General features: G+C 38.1%; 1 protein-coding gene across 3 annotated transcripts in view; it reads right to left on the bottom strand.

The window, feature by feature from the left end:
• Positions 1 to 2,616: 2,616 nt before the first annotated feature.
• The window catches only part of GPRC6A (G protein-coupled receptor class C group 6 member A), a 28,789-nt gene continuing 14,638 nt past the window's right edge, over positions 2,617 to 16,767 (bottom strand). For 2 of the 3 annotated variants that reach the window (XM_033236527.1, XM_033236529.1), the window contains exons 4-6: positions 11,564 to 11,776; positions 6,282 to 6,405; positions 2,617 to 3,788 (exon numbers count right to left, since the gene is read on the bottom strand). In XM_033236527.1, the coding sequence (XP_033092418.1) occupies positions 2,674 to 3,788; positions 6,282 to 6,405; positions 11,564 to 11,776 (1,452 nt within the window). In that variant the 3' untranslated portion in view covers positions 2,617 to 2,673. The remainder of the gene's footprint in view (positions 3,789 to 6,281; positions 6,406 to 11,563; positions 11,777 to 16,767) is intronic. The other variant, XM_033236528.1, reaches the window with a different exon arrangement.

Raw genomic sequence — 16,767 nt, forward strand, 5'->3', positions numbered from 1 at the left:
TAAATTAAGATACAAGCAAGTAAATGCAATAAAATGTAATATGTGCTATAACAGGAGCAGAAAAAAAGGCTTCATAGAAGAGGAGATACTTGAATTGTGTCTAGTGGATTTAGCTAGAGTGTTTCAGAAAGACAAGAAGTGGAGAGGATATCAAGGCAGAGGGAAGAGCCCAGGTTTTGAGGCCTGACACAGCATGGTATGGGGATGAACAATCAACAACAATCACTAGCAGTTTGCCAATTCTGAAGCATGCTTCACTAAGCAGGAAGGAACAGAAGTTGGTGCTGGACTTGAAGAGCCTGGGTATCAAGATAAGGAGTTTTGACTTATTATAGATTTTTAAATAATTTAGTAACATGAAGAGGTTTTTACTACAGAAGAGATCTAGTGGAAGTGAATAGAAGGTGTAGCAATACCTCCTCTATATTTAGAGTAAAACATTTGAGGCCAGAGTCAAATGAGAAGGCTATTGCAACAATCTATAAAAGAGGTGATGAAGATCTGGATTAAGGAAGTGATAACAGGTATACAGATTATGGCAAGGTTTTGAGAAAATGTAGGTGTTAGAAAATAAATACAGGTGATGAATTAAAGGTGTAGGACAGTGAAGCAGGCAGCAGAGTCAAGGATGCATCCCAGGGGCTCAACTAACCCAAAGGTGGTACTATTACATACTGAGAAATGAAAAACAGGAGGAGGAGGAGTAAGGAGAAGGAAAATATGGGTTACATTTTATGAATATTGACTTTGAAGTGTGATGGGGGACAAGCAGCTGGGTTGGTTGGAGAGTGACCTGGGCCAGAGATATGGTTTGGGGAGTTGTTTGGGTCAAAGTTAAGACATAGAGCTGGGTAATATTGTAGCAAGAGAGTGTGTTACAGGAAAACAGATGTAGATTGAGGATGAAACTCTGGGAAATACTCACATTTAATAGTCAAGTAGAGGAAGACAAATCTGCCAAGGAGACTAAAATGCAGTGGCCCGGGTATCAGAGTAGAACCAGAAGAGCCTTTGCATCAGACTTAAGAGTTTGACTCATAGAAGGCTTTATAAATTACAGAGGGAAGCAAGAAGGGGAATTTCAATGAGGAAGAGTTAAATCAGAAATATCATTAAGATTCAAGGGAGATAAACACTTAAAAATAATCATCAAGTTTGAGAGATAAAGAGTAACAGGTAAACTTTCCATGAACTATTTGATCAGAGGTGAACTAGTAGCCAGATTTTCAATGAACTGAGAACTAATAGGTCACAAGTCAATAATGACAATCTTCCTCTAAACAATCTATTGTGAGATGGAGGAAGAAAGAGGGTGACAGCTAAAGAAAAAGTAAAGATTGGGCACCGTGTTATTTTGTGTATTTATGGTTTATACAGATGGGAGCAATGTGAACATGGCATCCAAATCCTTATCACCAGCCCTGACCACCATACCCTGAGCTCACGGTATTTTGTTTATGTGAATATTCGAAACATCTTAAAATTCTTCCAGGCATCTCAAATTCAACATTCCATCTTCTACTCTAAGTTACTTCTTCTTCCTATATTACATACCACCTTTCAATTAAACAGACTAGAAGCCTATAACTCATGCTTCACCAACCACTTCAAATAAATTACCACATTCTATATAGATTGAATTCACATACATATCCCCCTTTCTATTCCCTGGTACAGATCCTAATCCGCTCTTAACTAGACTCCATCCTCCACCTTGTATCAGAGTGATCATTCTGGGGACTTTGAGCTACTTGTCCCTTCTGTGCCAGACACTTTAATGGCTACCCACTGACCACAGGACAAAGACCCATGCTCCTTAGCAAGAAACTCCAATGGGTAGAATTCTCTCATGACCTAAGCTCTACATACCAAAGAGGGCTCCTCTCAAGTAATATCAAAAAGATGATAGTTCCCTGAACGCACCTTCTTGTCACACTTTCTGCTGTTGCTCCCACTTTCCTCTTTTATCTAGAATACTTTTCTGTGCTTTCTGTAATTAGCTAACTCCTACTTATTTTTCAGGGTTTCACCTAAACATCATACTCTTTATTTAAAGTCTTCTCTTAAGCCCTCCCATCCTCTCCCAGTGTGGTTGAGTGCCATTTCTCTATACTACTGTAATGCTCTATATACATTATAATCATAGACTTCCTCACACTGATTGAAGATGTCGATATGTGCCTGTTTCTTCTTGGATTTTGAGCTCCTTGAGATCAGCAATGACACCTTGCTGCTTTTATACCTTGTTATTTAGCATATCACCTGGTTCATAGTAATTGCTCAAATGCTTGTTCAACTACACTTAACAGTGGAAGAAAAGTAAAAATGCTCAACAGAGGAGAATCCAAAGAGATTTGAAAAGAAGTGGTTGGGAATGGAGTAAGGATGACACATTATAGGACAACTTTGAATAGAAGAGAAGTCTTTAACGATGTGCCTAAGAGGAAGCAGGTAAAGATGGAGACCAATGAAAGAGGTAGGAAATGAAGGGAGTTTCAGGCTGAAGGCTCAATTCAATAGGTGAATGAACAGAGTGACTGTTCAACTAAAACTTGGTAAAGATGGTGGCAAGGAAATATATGTGACATATTTGCTGGGAAAGTAAATGCATATCTTAGATGCAAAGACCCTGGAAACATTTTATTCTGGAATGTGGCATCTCCTAAGGCTTATTCATATACTTGAAATTCTTTTTCGAGGCAAAGTTTTTGATACACTTGTGGTATTTTCTCTGCGTGTGTGTGCAAATACTTGTGCCTGAAGATCTTTGCTTTTCTGCCAGGTTGCAGACTTGCCACTAGAGCTGAGATTGGTCATTGTGACATTGCCGTTCATGGAGTCCAGTGAAGCATGACTCACGGCAATGCTGCTCACGCTATGGGAAGAATAACTGTAGATCATCTTGAGAAAGGCAGACTTTGTGTTAATATCTTGCTTACAAATAATAACATAGCATTTGGGGAAGAACGTGCAACACAGGATTCCATAGTTAGATATTAATATGACAATAATCTCCACAGCTGGTACATATTTGCCAAATGTGGTAGCATAGATAGGGATGAATGTGATCCAAGCTATGAAGTAAATGAGCATGCCAAATGTTATGAATTTGGCTTCATTGTAATTCTCAGGTAATTTCCTGCCTTTGAAAGCAAATATGAAGCAAATGAAGGCCAGGATGGCAATGTAGCCCAGCATGGTGCCAAATGCAAGTATGGATCCCTCCTCACACTCCAGGATGATGACTCTGGGCAAGGAGACATTCACCTCTACAGTAGGTGCTGCAAAGATTAGCCAGAGTGTGCAAATGACAACCTGGATGCCCGTGCAAGTGAAGATAATAAGGATTGGTTTATAGAGGAACTTCAGAAATTTCTGTAATTTGGGATCAAAGCTGAAGGCTAGCAAAATTTTCAGGGACTTCGTCAAAATGCAGGAGATGCAGAGAGTAAAGCTCACTCCAAACAGTGTCTGCCTGGTTTTACATGTGAAGTCTTGTGGTTCTCCAATGAAAAAGCTCGTGCTGGCAAAATTGAGGAAATGACAGAGAAGGATCACATAGCAAATTCTTAATCCCCCAGATGATTTCACAACAGGTGTGTTCAGGTTTCTTGTAAATATTATGCCAACAACCAGAACAAATATGATTCCCAGTAGGGAGAGGATCAAGAGCAGGATGGCCAAGGAGTCATTCCAGATGAGATATTCCACTTCCTTTTCAAAGCACATAGTGCTCCTAACAGGGGCCCAGTGAGTTTCGTTGTTGCATAAAAGGCAGTGAGGCATATCTAAAAGACAGAGGAGATGCAGTTACATTGTCAACATTTAAACTAGGTGATAGTCCACAATACTACAAATGAGATTCGCCTTCTGTAATAGTTCTGACTAGAGAACAGATATAGATGATTGTCACGTTGGTTACTTATTAAAATAAAGCATGCTCAAACTTAAAGAAAGTGAGAGAGAAAGGGTAAAATTGAAGAGAAAGGAAAAGAAAGAGAAAAAAGAGAAAGAAAAAAAAGCCAGCTGGATTGTGAATGTTTAGGAGACGAATATACTCAGAATACATGCTAGCTTCTTATGCATTTGCTATTATAGATGACGGTTCCAGCACTCTTAAGAATAAGGCTTTGGAATCAGACATAGCTTTTCTTATCTCTTCCACTTACAATTCCTGTAAACTTGAACAAAGTAACAGAACTTTCTGAGCCTGTTTCAGAATCTCCCATATTTCAAAAAATAATAAAATGAAAAGACTCTGCCTTGTTGGGGTGCCGTACTCAATGAGATAATAAATGTAAAATGCTTCACACAGACCATTACACATAGTAGACCCTCAATGTATTGGAGCTGCTATTGTGAATAAGGGTGCAATTCTTTTAAAAGCAGAGGCAATATGGCTAGGTTACTCTAAAAGCTTGAAGTCTCTTTCTAAAAGTGAGATAATGCAAAATTGCAGTCAATGGCAATTGATGAAGAATTAAAGTTTATTTTTCCTCCAAGTAGTGGGTAAATCGGAGCCTCTCGTACTGGAAATGATAACTTTGAAAAGTATTTATGCTGATTCTGGCTGCAGAGCAGCACAAACAGTTGACATTAGAGTTGTGTCTCTAGAAGTGATATTACATTTGCTCCCCATTCCAGTCACCCAAAGTTGGTGAGTCCCAGCTGCAACCAAAGGGCCTCTGTCAGGGCATTCATCTGATTACACCCCACAGTGCCTGTACAACTCTTTAAAAATTTGTGTTCTCTTCTTTATTAACCTCAAAGTAAGGTTGTATTTCTGTTTATAAACTTCATGACCCTTCCAGCCTCCTCCTCTTTCTGAACTCTATTCCCCTAAAAATACCTGTTCTATTCTGTTTGCCCCGTAACCACAGTTGCTAGTGTCTGTCATTTCATTCGTCCAGTAGACATTTACTGGCCTCATCTAGGTATGAGAGCTGTGTGTTAGAGAAGTAGAAAGGAACAGCAGATGGTATCCGTTTAGGCTTTCCTAACTCCTAGCTTATCCTCCAAGTTGTCTTCAGTCTTCTACATTTCTACATTTGTTCTTGGAAGCGACTTACCCTGGTTACCAAAAGAAAACCCAGATACAGCCTTTAAAGAGTCCTGTACATCTTTATGGAAAATAAGTTACATACTCCTTGGTGTTTTTATTTCTCTCACTTAGAAGATAGTTGCAAGTTACCATGTTGCCTGAAAAACTCCCTCCCTAATTATCTAATTTTTAGGCGGTGGTACAGCATTTTTATTTATTGATCATTTAAATGCTCATTTCCACTAATATAAACATTATTAAACATACCGAGGAATGGGAAAATTTTAAATGTGAGATAATAAAATGCAGATACATATAAAGTTCTGATACTCTCAGGTTGGAATAAATGGCATTTTTTTGTGACACAATAACAGAACATGAATCTTGGAATATTTTCATTGGTATACTTTTCTCCTTGAAGCCAATAAGCAAAAAGAACAGGCATCTGGGGACTATTCCAGTTCTGGAGTTCTCAGCTTTTCTACAAGATGAATGGGAATGCTCTAACAAACAAGGAAATATGATGCTTTTAAATTAGGCTTAACTCCAGGGAAAGTGCTCATAGTTTTTTTTAGGCTCCTAAGACTGCTGACCTCACTCTCATACTTTAATTTGTGTATTTTGCTTTCATCTTGTGAAATTTTTAAAGATAGGGTTGGCAAACAGTTACCAGCATCTCATCCCTGTCAATAGTTGGTCCCTTGTCTCACAGAAGAAGTTGCTTTCAGGTTTAACTTTTGCTTCTTGGTAGACATAATAAGATCGCCAGGATGTGCACACCTGTTTCTCAACTCCAGGTGCTTCTGGGTTTCTATTATGTTTAGTTAATTCAACGTTTACTTATTTGTATTTTTTTGTACCTCAGTTACAAGCCAAGCACATCTGTATAGGGATACATGGACAAAATTGATGGAGAAGTTGCATCACTTTAAGAGTTGCATACTTTAGAACATATGAGTGAAGGGATGACATTTTCCCTTGGAAGTAAAGTAACTTCTACATCTCTATTGTTTATTGGCTGTGCACCTGTTGACACAAGAGAGCAAATTCCAAGATAAAATGAAACTTCACTGGAATTTAATTTCACAGGAGCATGGGAAGCTTTTTAAATTTTTTCAAATGAAAATTTTTCATTTTTCAAATGAAAAAACAAACCAAAATCAAATTCATGCAAAGAAAAACAAAACCTAAGAGGAATGATTCAGATGTATCACTGTCCATGTGGAGTGACTGTAATTACCTGTCTGATTACTGTAGTGATTTTCAGGACAGTTCTCACATTCATAGCAACAGATGTGTTGACTTCTTGTAGTTTTCTTCATTTGCCCAGGACTGCATTCCTTGGAGCATTTAGATTGAATTTGCTATATTAAAAGTGAAAAAAAAATCACAAGTAAATTTGTAAAAAGAATTATCCTAATCAATTATCCTCGGCTTAATTTAAGATATATTCACTAAATACTATTTTGGTCTGTTTTCATAGGATTATAGAACCTTTTTGCCATCTTGGGAAATGTAAACAAGCTTTTAAGATAGAGAAGCTGCTTTAAGAAGAACACAGTTTTTGTCGCATTAAAAACTTCTGTAAGCAAATTATGGAAATTAGCCCTTTCAGAAAGTCCCTAGTAGAGGGAGAAATGTGTAATGCTAGAACTAAAGAAAATAATGATGGTTTGGAAAGTTTCAATCCCATGTTGAATGACAGATTCCACTAGATAAGAAAATAGCGGCTGGGCGCGGTGGCTCAAGCCTGTAATCCCAGCACTTTGGGAGGCCGAGACGGGCGGATCACGAGGTCAGGAGATCGAGACCATCCTGGCTAACACGGTGAAACCCCATCTCTACTAAAAATGCAAAAAACTAGCCGGGCGAGGTGGCGGGCGCCTGTAGTCCCAGCTACTCCGGAGGCTGAGGCAGGAGAATGGCGTGAACCTGGGAGGCGGAGCTTGCAGTGAGCAGAGATCCAGCCACTGCACTCCAGCCCGGGCGACAGAGCAAGACTACGTCTCAAAAAAAAAAAAAAAAAGCAAATGGCTAGATTTTTGTATTCTTTAAAAGAAAGTTCTTATCATGCTGGCAAGGAGCATGTCCTGTCTGACTCTAAAAAATACAAAAAAAATTGAGTTTAAAATAAAATTTAAAATTTAATACTCTAATATTAGAATATTAGATTTAAAAGACAGCCCTAAATATATAATATTTAAATAATCTTGAGAATTCAAGTTATAATTTGTATGTCACAATTTGAATTACATGCAGTGTTCTACTTTTATGGAACCCTAGCTAGCAATTCTTTGCATTTCAGCTATGTTATTCTCTATTCACAGTCCCTTTTTCATGGCATATCTTGTGAGAGAAATCTGCTTTGTCTTGTCACTTTTACCGTTGGAGCAGGGCAGAATGGTTAAATGAGTCTTTCTCAAGATTCTCTTATCCATTATTTCCTACTCTGGAACACAATTGAAGTACTAAGCTAACCAGTCTTTCTCTGGAAGATACAAACGATCTGTCTGAGATAGAAAAGAAAAGACTCAGTAGACCCTGGGTCTGCAAGCACTGGTTTTCTTCTTCTCTCCACTTATTGCTGACCTGGGTTTTCAGCAGGTAGTATATATGCCTTGAGAATTCCCCAGGGTAAACTTTTGAAGTATCCACTCTCCTGGAGGGTGCTCAGAGGACACGAAAGGATTTAACTACGAGATAAAGCCAGACATTGTTAGGGTCCCTTCTCTCCCTCCGCATCAAGAGCAAAGACAGTCTAAAATCTTGTACTGATGACTTTAGGCTTCAATTGATTTAGGATTATCTGATGTTTTGTACTATGAGTTCTTGTGACTTACCAGAAATGTCAATACCCCAACTAGCCTACAAATTGACAAATCCAGAAATCTGACCTAAATGATTTCAGATATTGTTGACTTTTAGTGTATCCTTGAAATAATTATAGGTGTCTCCATCAGAAAGGAAGACTTGTCTCTCTGTTCATAGTGGTCAGCCCCTTCCATTTAGTCACTAAGAGCCTCACATAATTACCTGTCATTCTATCACCTTCTCTTCATTAAGTGAATTCCCTACAGAGTCTGGAGATAAGTATTGATAGCAATTAACAGTGTTTCTTGCAAAAATAATAGCCATCTCTGTATTCAAAAAGAAAATGAATCAGAGCATGTTTTAAAAGTTTCAGTGTGAGTTACGGTGTTTAGCAGAGTGCTGGGTTCGTAATGTAGTTGTGAGGATAATGGTAAGAAAAATGAAGATGATGACAGCGAAAGTTTGAGAACACAGAAGAATGGCTACATTTCTGTCTTTCAAGGAAAAGGTGTCTTGCTTTACAGCCAGGGGAAATCAGATGAAGGAAAATGGTTTACAGCATTACTATGTTCATTCTTTCATTCACCAAATATTGGCTGAGTGCCTATCTATGTTAGGCACTGTTCTAATTGTTGAAGCCACAGTGGGGAATGAAACATAAATATTTAGCTCATAGAACTTAAGTTCTAGTTGACAAGAGTGACAGAGTTAAAATAAGCAAAATGTACAGAATGACAGAAAGTTATAAGCTAAGGAGAAAAATAAGGATAGGACAGTGAATAAGAACTACTAGGTTGATGCTGCAATTTTTAAATAAGGTGTCCAGAGAAGGCCTCTCTGACGTGGTGACATTTTAGAAAAGACAGAAAGAAATAAGAAAACTAACCACATGAACGTCAGAGAAAATTGTTATAGGCAAAGGAAATAGCAGGGGCAAAGTGCTTGGGCTATGAGAAGGGAAGACATGCATGGAAGACAAAAAGCCTGTGGGGATTGCAGGAGGCGGATACAGTAAGGGGAGGGTGGGAGATAAGGTGAGGGTGGTACTGGGGGTAGATTGTGCAGAATTTTTAAAGACACTGGCTTTTACCCTCAGAGAAATAGGATGCCATCAAAGGATTCTGTGCAGAGCACTATGTTTTACAGGACCACTTGTATCTCTGTTTTGAAAACAGACTGGGCCGGGCGCGGTGGCTCATGCCTGTAATCCCAGCACTTTGGGAGGCCGAGACGGGCGGATCATGAGGTCAGGAGATCGAGACCACCCTGGCTAACACGGTGAAACCCCGTCTCTACTAAAATACAAAAAAAAATTAGCTGGGCGCGGTGGCGGGCGCCTGTAGTCTCAGCTACTCAGGAGGCTGAGGCAGGAGAATGGCGTGAACCCGGAAGGCGGAGTTTGCAGTAAGCCGAGATCGCGCCACTGCACTCCAGCCTGGGTGACAGAGCAAGACTCCGTCTCAAAAAGAAAAAAAAAAACAGACTGAAGGGGGCCGGCGCGGTGGCTTACGCCTGTAATTCCAGCACTTCGGGAGGCCAAGGCAGGCAGATCACGAGGTAAGGAGTTCAAGACTAGCCTGGCCAACATGGTTAAACCCCGTCTCTGTTAAAAATATAAAAATTAGCCAGGCATGGTGGCGCACACCTGTAATCTCAGGTACTCAGGAGGCTGAGGCCAGAGAATTGCTTGAACCTGGGAGGCAGAAGTTGCAGTGAACTGAGATCGCGCCACTGCATACCAGCTTAGAAGACAGAGCAAGAATCCATCTCGAAAAAAAAAAGAGGAAATAGACCGAAGGGTTAAGAGAGGAGGCAGAAAACCTTCTGCAATAATCTGGGTGAGAAGTGATTGCAACAGCACTGGAGGAGGTAGTAAAAAGTGGTCAGGTTTTGTAAACATTTTGAAAGTAAAACTCATTGGTTATGGAGTGTGACCGAAAGAGAGGCGACAAGAATCCCAGCAGATTTTCTCATGAGCAACTAGGAGAAGGGGGTTGCTGTTTATTGAGAGGCGAGTAGGTTGGGAGAGAATATCAGCTCTGTTTTGGCGATTTAGGTTGACTGCTACACGTCCAGGTAGAGAGGTCAATTAGGCAGTTGTATATTTATTTGGGTTAGAAGTCAGAAGATAAAAATCTAGTAGTCATCAGCCTCCCATATAATGATATCATTTAAAGCCCCAAACCTGGAAGAGATCACTAAGGAAAGGGGTAGACAAAAAGAGGAGCAGTTCTGAGCCCTGGGCACCTGAATGATTAGAGGTAGTGTGAATGATGAGGAACTAGCAAAAGAGACAGAGAATTAGTGGCCAGATGCACAGGAAGAAAATCAAAGGAATGTAGTGTGATGGAAGCAAACACGGAAAAGATGTCATTGAGGGTAGAATAATTAGCTGGTAAGTGATATGTATGATGATATTCGGCTTTATTAACTTTGGTGAGCTAGACAGAAACAATTTCGATAGATTGAAGAGAATTCAAAAGAGTATGGGAGGAGAGAAATTGGGGCCATTAAATGCATTCAACTGTTTCAGGGAGTTTTACTGAAGAGAAATAGAGTATACAAAGAAAAACTTGGGGGAACAACAGAGGTTCTTTGTTTGTTGAGATGAGAGAAATAATGACCTATTTATTTCATTAAGTGGATAATATAGAAGAAGGAATGATTGAGAATAAGGAGAGAGAGTAAAAAATTAATGTAATGTCTTTGAATAAGTGAAAGAGGTTGGAACCCAGAGGTGAAGTGGAGGAGCTGACCTTGGCTAGAAGCATAGACAGTCCGTCTATAGTGCTAGATGGAAGGCAGGGGTACTGGCCTTCTGTACCCCTGATGTGGTGGCAGGGGCCACTGGAATTCTCTTCTGATGTTTCAGTTTTGTTAGAACAGAAAATAGAGTTAACTGAAGTGAGAACAGGAAAGATGTACTGATCTCAGAGGATACAAGAGAAGGCATAAAATAGCCATCTAGGAAAGTGAGTGAGTTCAAGAACTAGGGCAATAATCTGATTGCCCTGCAGCATTAAGAGCCCACTGGAAGCTAGAGACCACAAATTTAAAATGAGACTACTCAGCAACCTCCCCTCCCTCCCTCCCTCCCTATCTCTCTTCTATTCTTCTCTTTTCTCTTCTCTTCTCTCTTTTCTTTTCCTTCCCTTCCCTTCCCTTCCCTTCCCTTCCCTTCCCCTCCCCTCCCCTCCCCCTTCTTTCTTTCCTTCCTTCCTTCCTTCCTTTCTCTTTCTTTCTTTCTTTCTTTCTTTCTTTCTTTTCTTTCTTTCTTTCTTTCTTCTTTCTTCTCTTTCTTTCCTTCCTTCCTTTCTCTTTCTTTCTTCTCTTTCTTTCCTTCTCCCTCCCTTCCTCCCTCCTTCCCTCCCTCCCTCCCTCCCTCCCTTCCTTCCTTCTTTCCTTCCTTCCTTCCTTCCTTCCTTCCTTTCCTCTTTTGCCAACTTCAGCTAAAAAAATAGGAGCTACATTGATTAGGCCGAAACTTGATTAACAGGGATTTTGCTTGGCCAGAAGAGTATGATGAAGAGAGGGGCAGGGGAATTGAGGGTGTACAAGGGGGAGTTAAATAGTTGACCATGGAATTTGAGGAGGAAAGGTGGGGACAGTAAACAGGCAAGGGGGTCACTGGAGGTCTTGGTGGGGCAAGGACGTTTGCAGTTGAGGTACCAATTGCTTTGAGTGCTACAAAGCAGCCTACAACAAGATTACCTTAAGATTCCTGAACTCATTTTTTGTTTCCTGATCTGGGATGATGAAGACATCATTCTGTAGGTCATATTCTGCCATCTTGGTGACAGTCATGTGTCCATTGATCTCCTTCCAGAGCACAACATCATATCCAGTATTTAAATCCCCATGAGCATCAAAATGAAATGAATTTCCTCCGTCAGTGAATGTCACATTTTTTAGCACACCAAGTAACTATAAAAAATAAAAACAGAAATAAGCGCTTAAAATAAATGTTGCAAGTGTGTTCGTTATTCTAGTGATAACACTGCCTTATAAAGTATATCACTTAAAAATGAGAAGAAAAAGATTACAGATTACTGGTTTGAGAATTCTTAACTATCTGGCAACAAATTGAGAATGAATTTCACTTGGGTTCTAGCCTCATTTCTGCCTAACTTTTGCCGTATAAATTTGGAAAAGCAAGTTAATTTCTATGAATCGTTGTTTCTAAGTATCTGCGTTTATCCTACAGAATTTTAGAATAGGCCCCTGGTATAGACACCTGGGATCTAACTGTGGTTCCATCTCTCATCAATGAAATCTTGGCAGGTACAATTACTTTCTATCTTACTATCTCCAATGGTTCTTAAGTTTGTTTCAATGATTGAGTATGTAGTAAAGTGATCTCTAAATTATATTTCTAAGTTAATTCACAAAATGATTTATTTTTTAACTGGAGAGGAAAGAAATATAAGGATAAATTACCTGTCTTGCTACCCAATTTGTACAGTGAGAACTTGTATACTACAGAGTTAGGACAAAAAATATTTTTCTTACAAATGGGGTAGCCATACTGAGGTTGTGCTGTAGTGGAAGAACAATAGACTGGAAGGTAGGGAAACAGGCTGCTGTTCTGGCTTCAACATTAACTTAATATGTAAGTATGCCAAGTAAATATCCTCTCCGAATGCTTTCATAATGGCCCATTTATTACCTAAATCTATGGTTTTATGTGGCTTTTGTTGGGTATAAAATCTACAGAATAAGGCAGAAATTTTTCTATTTGAAGACAATTATTCTATTCTCATTCTTTTAAGTTAACTTTTTATGAGTGTTTCAATTTTTTGTCAATAGAATATAAAAAATAAGTTATATTTTCAAGTAAATAGATTAGCTATGATAGTAACGTCAATGAGAAATGTTTCTTTAGCAGAATCTCTATGTGTTTGTATTTATTTTATGTCTCCACAGATTTCTTAGCTCTTTTAATGGATAACAATTAATTAGTGTTACTTTAAAGAAGCAGGATATCAGATCTAACATGGTGGAATTCACTAACAAAATTTTATTCTAGCAATTACCTGGAAGAAAAAAAAAAAGGAGAGAACAAAAATAAAAGAATACGCAAGGGCCTACCTCCAATGTTCTCACTTCTATCTGTTGACTGGTTTGTTTCTTCTGTTCTTTCCTTAAGCAATATATACATGTAAACCCCAGTGACTCCGTTCTTTTGGGAGCATATCCTCTTCCACACAAGTGTTTGAACTATAATTTCTACCTCTTTTTTTTCCTGTGCTTAATTAGGCTTTATAGGCTAAAGTTCTGATACCTATTTGTTCTGTAAATAATCATAAAATTATATAATGTAAATAAACTTCCACAATTTTATGCTTGTTCTTACAAGAAACAGGGTGGAAGCAAATACAATGGTATTTTCATTACTCATTAAATATAATAAAACATTTGCTATGAAGTAAGGTAAATCTTAAGCTGTTACTAAGCTGTTAAATTCTTTTTCACAGCATTTAAAAACATTTTTCATGGAGACTCTGAAATTCACCATTAATTGACACTACAAATTTAGAGAATGGGATTTGCATTTCAACTATCATCTTATTCACCTGTGTATGATAATGCCCAGTTTTTAAGCACACATGGCCAGGAATCACACCAATTAAGGTGATATGGTTGATATTGTTTTCCATTGTTCTAACTGTGCTGATGGCTGCTCTACCTCCATAAGTAAGGTTACTGTGGAAAGAGATATCTTCATGGCTAAGTTAGAGAAGAGCAGTGGAAACAGCCTTGCATCTGTGTCCTGATGCCCAGACTATATCTTCTTTTGTGAAATTTTTCATTGTGTAGGAGAAAACAAATTGATCTAAGGCTGGGGCAGCAGTTTCATTGCTAACTATGTGAATCACCATGGGATAGATCTTTACTGTTAAGGTTTCTTCCATCTCTAAACTCTGACAAGTCTTGGTCACTAGAAACACTTCTTCTTACCACTTCTTCAAGATGCAATGTAAAGAGGATGAGTTCTGTTGGCCTACCATATTTTATAAAGATTAGAGGTGGTGTATATCAGTATCTAGAACCATATGTTTTAAAAATTATTAGTTATTATATCTTACCATGCCAAAATTACTCTCATGTCTCTCTTGACTTGTGGACTAATATGCAACTACCTTGCTACACCTACTAATACATATTTCATAAATTCATCAAATTCAACATCTCCAAAATGGAATGCTTAATATTTCTTACTCCCACTAGACCTCCACTTTTCTCTATGTGTCCAGCTTGACAAATGACACCAGTTGTCCCATATTGGAATCATCTGCAGCACTTTTGGTGCTCTCTGTCATCATTTACATCCAATCGACCTTCAAATGCTCTTCATCCTCCCTCTTCAATATCCACGTATACATCTTTTCATCCTTATTGTCTTACCTGTAGGCATTCTTATCTTATGTCTGATTTACCAAATTGGTCTTTCTCCCTTCAGTCTTGTGTCCCTTTAATCAATTCACCTTGGATGGAAAAAATATCATATCACTCTCTTGCCTGAGAATGTCTTTAATTAGCTGCCCTATCCTCTGTCAAGTTCAAACCTTTGAACATAATTTGCAACCTTTCCATTTAAGGGGGTGTCCCTATACTAGCAGTATCAGCATCATCTGGGACATTGTTAAAAATGTAGACTTTTCAGTCCCACTATGGAACTAGTGAATTAACAGATAATAAGATTCCCAAGAAAGTCAACTGCACATCAAAGTTTGAGACGCCCTGATAGACAAGGCTCTAATAATATGTCTTTCACTAACTCATTCAGTTAGTCCTGCACTAACTCATTACAGCTCTCTTGCAAGACTCCAGTCATGTGGCATGATTTCCTGCTTCCTGAAGATGCTGTGCTTTCTTTTCTCTCTTTTCTGGGACTTTGCTGTAATATTTCTGTTCTGGCTAACTGCTACCCTTCCTTGCATTCACACAGAGGTCATGTTTTTCAGAGAATGTTCTCTGAATTGGTAATACTGGATTAGCTGTCTCACTTAGGTACTTCTCCGCCATCTTGTGTTTATATGAAACACTGTAATACACCATCCTACATTGTAATCAGCTCCTTAATTGTTTGATTGTACACATCACTGGACAGATAATTCCTTTAGGGAAGGAATTCTGTCCTGTTCTCCATAATATCTTCACCACTCAACACACTGCCTGAAACATTGAGACACCAAACATTTGCTAAGTAAGTATATGAATAGAATTTTAACTATTAGACATTCTTTCATCTCTCACACATCACTTACTACCTTATATATCATCAGAAGTAAAGGAAAACCAAAAAGAAAACCAAAATCACTGGTCACAGCAAGGAAGTGGTATCCTCCACACACATCTGAGGAACATTAAAAATCTGCTGAAGTAAAACATGCATGACTGTGCTGTCCCTGAGTATGGCTCACAAATATCACCACATATAGGGTCAAAGTAAGTACTATCCTCAAAGTTTTAAGTTAAGTTAAAACTTAACCCCTTTAAAATTATTTGAATCTAAAATCATTTAGAAAGTACTCTTTAAATATTAGTGAATTTTGCTAGGGTACAAAGAAATCCTTAAGAATGTATCATTGACTAGGGACCCTAAATGTTGCTGATCTTTAAAATTTAAGTCTACAGAGATTTCTTTATAAAAGGATAACTCTTTGTATTATTTGTCTTACTGACTCTTGCACTGACTTGATATGGCTCACTCATGTCATGATCAAAGGAGCAAGTCATCCCCCTGTTCTTCCTTTCCAATCTGTTTCTGTTTGTTTCTAGATTAACAGGCTCTGGGGGCAAAAAGAATGACTCCAGGCTCCTAGTGTTTAAATAAAACATTTTAGGAGACTCTGCTTAGATGATTTCTTCCCAAATCTTATCATCAACATATTTGAGACTTATTCCTAATTTAAAATACTTTCTCTATTTTTCCCCATATGTTCAGGTGGTGAATAACTCTTGCTATTTGTGTTTCTTTGTCCTTATGAGGTTCTTCATATAACTGCCCCCCGGCTCCACTTTATGTCGTCTGTCTCCACGACTGTTCTCCATTTCTCTTTCTCAATCTCTTATTTCTAAAATTCTATGTGGTGGTATTATTATTGTAGTCTAATTTTAAAAATTAAAACTGTTTTTCTGCAGTGCACCAGGCCAAAAGCCTTGAAATATATTAGAAAACTTTGTACTGACCTTGGAATATAGTGAAGAATGATGATCTAAAAAAGATAATTTATGGTTTATACCACCATCATTAAAGTTTTATATTACAAAGAGAATGCTTTCATATAGGTGTCTTAAAGTCATCAGACATAACTATATATATATATATATAATATATATATATATATTTAAAAGAGTGTTTGCAGTTGAGAAAAGGTCCTAATCTCTAGTTTTACCTCTTTATTAGATTTTTGGCTTTGTATTTATAAGGCAAAAGTAGTTTAAAAGTGAGCAATTTAAAATACCCTCCCACCATTGCATGATCCTCCCAAATGTTGACAGGTAATACCAGACCTCAGAGACGGTATTTTTGGGTGTTTAAAGTAAAAAAAATGACAAAAGTAGAAAAAACTTGTTCTAGATATCCACTTGTATGATCAGAAGAATTGTCTTATTTCTTTTACCTTCTTTTGTCTTACAAATTTAAAAAATATGTATTTTGTAACATGATTCTGCCTCAGGACACACAAGTTTGTCTTTGAATACACCTTATTGAGAAATTTGTTTCTAATAAGTAAAACATCATTATTAAAGGAAGCAATGTACTTTTCAATGCCTTGTTCAAGGGCATTTGAGAAAGCACAATGGAAATTTTTCTCTAAATGAAGCCATGTTAAATTTTAAGTTTCCCCAAACTAATCAAAGAGAAGAAAGGGAAAAAGTTCTTTTACACACAATTGCTGGTTTCTTTA

This window comes from Trachypithecus francoisi, unplaced genomic scaffold (assembly GCF_009764315.1).
Source record: "Trachypithecus francoisi isolate TF-2019V2 unplaced genomic scaffold, Tfra_2.0 Lachesis_group15, whole genome shotgun sequence".
Taxonomy (NCBI): domain Eukaryota; kingdom Metazoa; phylum Chordata; class Mammalia; order Primates; family Cercopithecidae; genus Trachypithecus; species Trachypithecus francoisi.